Below are 6,437 nucleotides of genomic sequence, written 5' to 3' on the forward strand. Positions count from 1 at the left end.
CTATGTCATCGAAATTCATTATTATGATACCTTATATGCAATACCTGCCGCTCATATCATGTAGCAATATTATCCCCTGCTGGGGTTAAATTTACTAACAGCTACTTTGGCAGTTTCCTAAACTCTTTGTGGTTATCATTCATCACCAATGTAGGCTGTTCAAGCTCATCAGCATTTGCTAATAAATTAATATAGTATTACTTTGTTTTTTTACCTTCAATTTGCTTAAGTTTTTTTTTCTGTGAGAAATTGTGACTCACCCAGTGTGTGTGTGTCCCAGTTGTTTCCTGTCACTAGCGTCCGTCCCGCCCCTTCCAGCTCAGTCCATTTGGATCTGTTTTGTATCTGTCCAGACAATCTCTGTGTACCAATGTCCATTTTTGTCCACCGGTCTCACCTACTGTCCGTTTTCTCGTACGTGGTTAATACAGAGTTCTTCAGCCCCTTTTGATGGCTATTTTCTCACTTTGTCCTCTTCGTATAAATCTTCAGCTTGCATGCCCTATCAAATTTCAAAATATATATAAAAAATATATAAAATTTCCATCACACCTATTTCATCAGTGTTTTATTTGCATGAAGACAATATACTCAGTCCTGTCAATACATCTACCAAAGTTTAATCAAAAAATATTTTAGGCTTTATGATGAGAAGACTCATCAGTAAAAAAACAAAAACACAGAATATATCAAATTAACAAAATATGAAAGTGATTTCACATTTTACAAATCAACATGGAGGTGCATTGAATTTAAATAAAATACTCACCTAAAACAAAGGAAAACTTACAAAATGACATTTCTTATTATTGTAACCTCTCAGAGTGTTTCAGTAAAATGTAACTTTACAACTTTTAACTGCATGAGTTTCATTCTAATTAAAGTACATTTACATACATTACATTACAGTGTGGTTATGTTTTTGAAATATCTAGTGTTATGGTTTCTGTGCAGCTGGTGATTCAGATCAGTTCCTCTCCAGCTGAGGGAAGTTTTTGTACGACGTTGTATCACTGTATGAATGGGAAGCTGTGACCACCCTGGTGACAGTAATAAACTCTTCAGCCTGGACTTCAGACTCCAGACTGACTCCCACTGAACAGATGGAAGAAGGTAAATGCTGCTTGTTTCAGTGTTTCTCCATCACAGCAGAACATCATTGTGGTGAACCTGGTTGCATCCTGAAGCAAAGTTTTCAGAAGAGAGTCTCACCCTGAACAAGGAGCCCCAGGGTGGCCAGCAGTAGAATCAGTGACATCATCATTGTGCTGCCGGCGTGTCAGTGGCTCTGAAAGGCCTGGACAGCCACTGATCAACACTGGCCTCTTAACGGCTGGGAGCACAGTGTGTGTGTGTGTGTGTGTGTGTGTGTGTGTGTCCTCAGTGAATTGTATCAGTCTCTGCAGTAGCTTCCAGCTGCAGCAGTCACTTCAGTTTCTGTTCAGTTTGACTGAGGGAGGTTTTTGTACGACGCTTTTTCACTGTGTGAACACATCCTGACTGTTGATAATGATAACTCTGACAGTAGTAAACTGCTGCATCTTCAGTCTGGACTCCACTGATGGTCAGAGTGAAGTCAGAGTTTGATCCACTACCTGTAAAACGACCTGGAATCCCTGATGCTCGAGTGCTAGCAGAGTAAATGAGGAGTTTAGGAGTTTCTCCATCTCTCTGTTGGTACCAGGCTAAACGGTCAGAGCTATATACATCCTGACTGGTCCTACATTTGATGGAGACGGAGCCTCCCAGAGCAGAGCTCACTGCTCCAGGCTGAGTCACTGTGACCTGGCCTCTGGACTCTGAGGATACAGAGACAAAAACATAAAGCAGCGTCATGGTTTTGTGGGCTTCATTTCAGAGGGACGAATGTTCATAGAGGAGAGGAGTTTGATTCTCTGGACTTTACCTGTGAAGCAGCAGCAGAGGAGAGTCCAGATGAGGACGCAGATCAAAGTCATGTTTTTGATGAGGAGGATTTCTGTGGCTTCTGTTGTCATGAAGGACAGCTGTCAGTCATCCAGTGTTCAACTCTCAGGACTATAAACTCTCCCAGAGCACTGGAGCATGGTGCTGCTGATGCAAAGTGGCTCTCTATGGAAATGCTCTGACTGACTCCAGCAGGGACTTGGATTACTCTGATTTTTATCAATGGGTCAATCACTTTATCAGAGTATTGATAATATTTTTAAAAAACCTCTTTTATATGATTTGGTTTTATTTTGTTTAAAATATAATAATAAGTTATTTCAGTTAATTGAAAATGTAAATTTTATTTAAAATGAACTAGTGCTGGGCAACGATAACATTTTTTAATTACAATTAATCGCATGATTTTCTTGAAAATTAAATGATGAATTCTAAAGTGTGTATTGCTTGACTTAAATTTACTGCTACATACACAAAATGCATTAACATGTGGTTTGCAAAGAGCTTTTTACCAGCAGTATTCCCTTTACACAGCAGCAATAAAATATTTTTTTTAAATCTCAACTTAAACATTAATGTAATCAAATAAATATTAAACCACAGCTATTTACCACTGCCAGGGAATTACCTTTTATCTAGCTTGTTAAAACAAGTTACCATCAGAGTCCAGTTTTCTTGGGATTGGGAACATAGAAACAGTCTATGTTCAGTAGAAAGTGTCCCTGTTACAGTGAGGTGAAGTGGTCGAGCACAAGGTGTACTGGGGTTCCCGTGAAACTGTTGTGGTCGTGGTCGCCTCACGCACACGCCCGCCTGCTGCCAAAGTTGAGTTGTCTTGAACTTTTTGTACGCGACGCGCAGCACAAATCATTGGAAGAGAGACTGATCCTCGCTGTTTGTGAGTTTCCAGAATCTAAATAGTTATCAGGACGTCAACAGGAGGGAATTCACATGGCAGAGCATCCCTGCAAAACTAAATGCAGGGATGTTAATTAATGAATGCTTTAATGCGATAATAATGCGTTAACGCAGCCCTAAAATTAACATATCAAATTAAAACAATTTTCATTTTATTTATATTTTCACATGTCAGCTGATAAAATGTTACAAACAGAAACTATTTTTGGTGAGTTTGTTTGTGTCAAAGTCAGAGAGCCGTGTCTCTCTACAGTGAGAGGTTTTTGTACGGCGGCTCAATGAGTTTGTATCACTGTGGTGGACTTTTGGTGGAGGAACCAGACTGGATGTTGGAAGTAAGTCAAACCTTTAACAAAACTTTTATTTCAATAGCTATTTTTCTACGTATATAATCAGAAGGCCAGAAAACTGTTTGACTTTCCATATTAATGTATAAAGTTTATTAAAATTATTTGCACTAAGAAACAAAGTTCACTTTAGTAATAGAAATTTACCAACTCATTATATAAATAGTAAATATACAATATTAAGCCACAGAGGAAATCATTATTTCCAACCTTAATGGTAAAGTTGCATCTTGAGGGCTTGTAGCTTTAGTTCAGTCTGACAAAGTCAGAGAGCCGTGTCTCTCTACAGTGAGAGGTTTTTGTACGGCGGCTCAATGAGTTTGTATCACTGTGGTGGACTTTTGGTGGAGGAACCAGACTGGATGTTGGAAGTAAGTTTCTGCTCAAATACTAAATACAATATTATCAAGTCCTGCTTTAAATTCAACTTTTCAATGTTTAAGGCAGATAAATATATCTTGTTTTAATTATGAAACTTTTATTGTTCATGTTTTTATTTCTCTTCCTTTACCATGGAGGCTAACTCAGAGCAGCTTAACTAAACTGTTCTTCACACAGTCCTGTCAAAATGAAATGTAATCAACTTGGAAGTGGAGAAAATATAAAACTTTAATCTTAACGTAAAAATGTTGAGTTTAGTTTAAAATGTTCACCACAATAATGGCTGTTGTTATGATTAAATACAATTCACTTTCATGTTAAACTGAAGTAAAGATAAATATGAGTGTTTTAAAAATGTTGCCTATTGTTATGAATTTGAAAAAAGAATACAATATTTCCATATTAATAGTGAAAGGACAACTGGCACTACTTTCAACACAGTGGTCAGTGTATCTGTCAGTAAGTGAAGTGATACAGCTGAGCAGTGATACCTGTGTGACTGAATTTGCACTTGAAAAGTAACGACGTTTAAACTGTATCTAGTGGTTCAACTCATCATTATAGCTGTTAATGTAAGTGAAGAAACACTTTGAAATCCAGATGAAGAACATCTGATTGTTGTCAGATCATTTCTGTTTTGGTTTCCACTGAATAAATTATTGTACAGTCAAGTTTTTTGATGATCTTGATAAGAAAGTTTGTTATTTTATTTCCACTGTAGTTTAATATATTTCAGGTCGTTCTGTATGATGATTCTCTCTGTGCTGATTTGCATGAGAGGCTTCTTAAAGGGAAGTGAAACAATGTGTGAGTGAGTGACTGGTGGAGCAGAAAAACCATCTGACAGAAACTCCTTAAAGGAGAAAATCAGCTCTCACACAGTAAAGGTGTCCTCTAAGCTGATTGGTGTCTCCTAGGTGATGTCCGTCCCACCCTGACGGTGCTGCCCCCCTCCAGTGAGGAGCTGCAGCAGGGGAAGGCCACGCTCATGTGCCTGGCCAACAAGGGCTTCCCCTCAGACTGGAGTCTGGCCTGGAAGGTGGACGGCAGCAGCAGCAGCAGCAGCTGGGAGGAGAGCAGGAGCCCCGGGGTGCTGGAGAAGGACGGCCGCTACAGCTGGAGCAGCACCCTGAGGCTCCCTGCAGACCAGTGGAGGAAGGTGGGCTCTGTGACCTGTGAGGCCACCCAGGGCTCCCAGGCTCTGGTCTCAGAGACACTGAGGAGAGACCAGTGTTCCCAGTCCTGACCTGACTCACTGGGACTCTGCTACTGGTTTTACTCTGCTACTCTGAACTCTGTAACTCTCTCTGTGTCTGTGTCTCTTTCTTTCCTTAAGTCACTCTCTAATCACATGTTTCATAGTTAAAGTTTGTGTACTGGATTTAATTTGGATTATTTCAACACAATAAAGACCAGTTCATTCAAATTTGTTGTTTTCATTTCTGTTATAGTGACTGTACTCTGTTACTCTGTCATCAGATCATATTAACAATATTCAACTTTAAGTAGTGAAGCTTCATTGATGTAATAATGCTCATGCTGTTAACACTGTAAGAAAATAAAAAAAGTTATTTCAAATTAAATAATATTTAGTAGTATAGTTTTATTTTTTACCAACAAAGAAGCATTTTCCTTCATTTTATCAGTGCAGGATTATATCTGAGGTAATTTCTTGTTCTCCTTGAGTCTCACCTTACAGAGTCTCTGTTTAGCAGAGACACGGGTTGGCCGTTAATCGGAAGGTCCGCGGTTCGATCCCTGGCTCTGGTTGCGTGTCGAAGTGTCCTTCTGTCCTACTGAACCCCGATTTGCCCCTGGCGGCTGTTCCGCCAGTGTATGAATGTGTGAATGCTAGTTTCCGTTTGAGCACTTAGGCTCAGTGTATGAATGTGTATGACTGGTGAATGCAGATGTAGTGTAAAAGCACTTTGAGTGGTCGAAAAGACTAGAAAGGCGCTATACAAGTATGGAGCATTTACATTTTATGTCAGTGTTGCATATACCACACAGTGACACATTGGTCTATTCTGATGAAGCATGCAGGGTGAGTATCAAATTTCAAATTTCCATCACATACTCCTCCCTTGTGAGCATTCTTTGATCACTCAAGAATATACAGCATTACAAAAAGATCATCAGGTCATAGAAAGGCATCATGATGTAATCTACACCAGTTTAACCAAGAAAACGAATCTGGGTCCTTCCTTTCATCACAGTTCTGCTGCTGCAACAATGGCATGTTCACTTGTTCATGGAGTGTGATCATTTGAATAGACACATTTATCAATAGCTCTTACAGTCAAACCTCTGGCACATGGAATAATGCAACATCCACAGAGAGGTAACAGTGCTACAGCAATCATTAGGCCTGCTAGTATGGGCATCACTAAGGCTTTTTATTTAGCAAATACAGAATCAGACCAGTCAAACATATTAGTGTCCACTTCAGAGTTCTCTGCAAGTTCTTCTCGTAGCGAACGCATTCCTTCCAGCACTGGGGTCACCGAACCATCTGGAGCTGTATTGTTGGGCACAAACGTACAAGAGGAGTTATTAAAATTATCCAAGCATCCCAGCCTCTTTGGGTGCTTCTCTTGCCTCTAACACTGCTATGTGATGTCAATGCCTGTGTGTAGTTCACTGTGGTGTTCTGTTGTGGTGGCTTTTGTGCATCATGCTTGTGATCTAAGAACTGCAACAGAGGAACTGTTAATGTTATTGCAATGGCAGCAAACATCTGTGTTGTTCCTCGTAGGCCCACACATGTCTGGGTGTCTGACTGGGTCCCATGGATGTCTCCTTCCAGAGACAAACATGCTACTCACTCTTAAATCAGCAGTGGTGAGACCAGGAGTTTTCCCACTA

At 39.9% G+C, this 6,437-nt stretch overlaps 1 gene segment (V, D, J or C); it reads right to left on the reverse strand.

Moving 5' to 3' along the window:
* Positions 1-967: 967 nt before the first annotated feature.
* LOC119907658 lies at positions 968-1,958 on the reverse strand. The segment is given in 3 exon segments: positions 968-1,095; positions 1,494-1,799; positions 1,907-1,958. Coding segments are annotated over 3 exon segments (486 nt in total).
* Positions 1,959-6,437: the final 4,479 nt, after the last annotated feature.

The sequence above is a fragment of the Micropterus salmoides genome, unplaced genomic scaffold, assembly GCF_014851395.1.
Source record: "Micropterus salmoides isolate LMB-PRFRI ecotype aquatic unplaced genomic scaffold, ASM1485139v1 Ms_hic_scaffold_17, whole genome shotgun sequence".
NCBI lineage: Eukaryota > Metazoa > Chordata > Actinopteri > Centrarchiformes > Centrarchidae > Micropterus > Micropterus salmoides.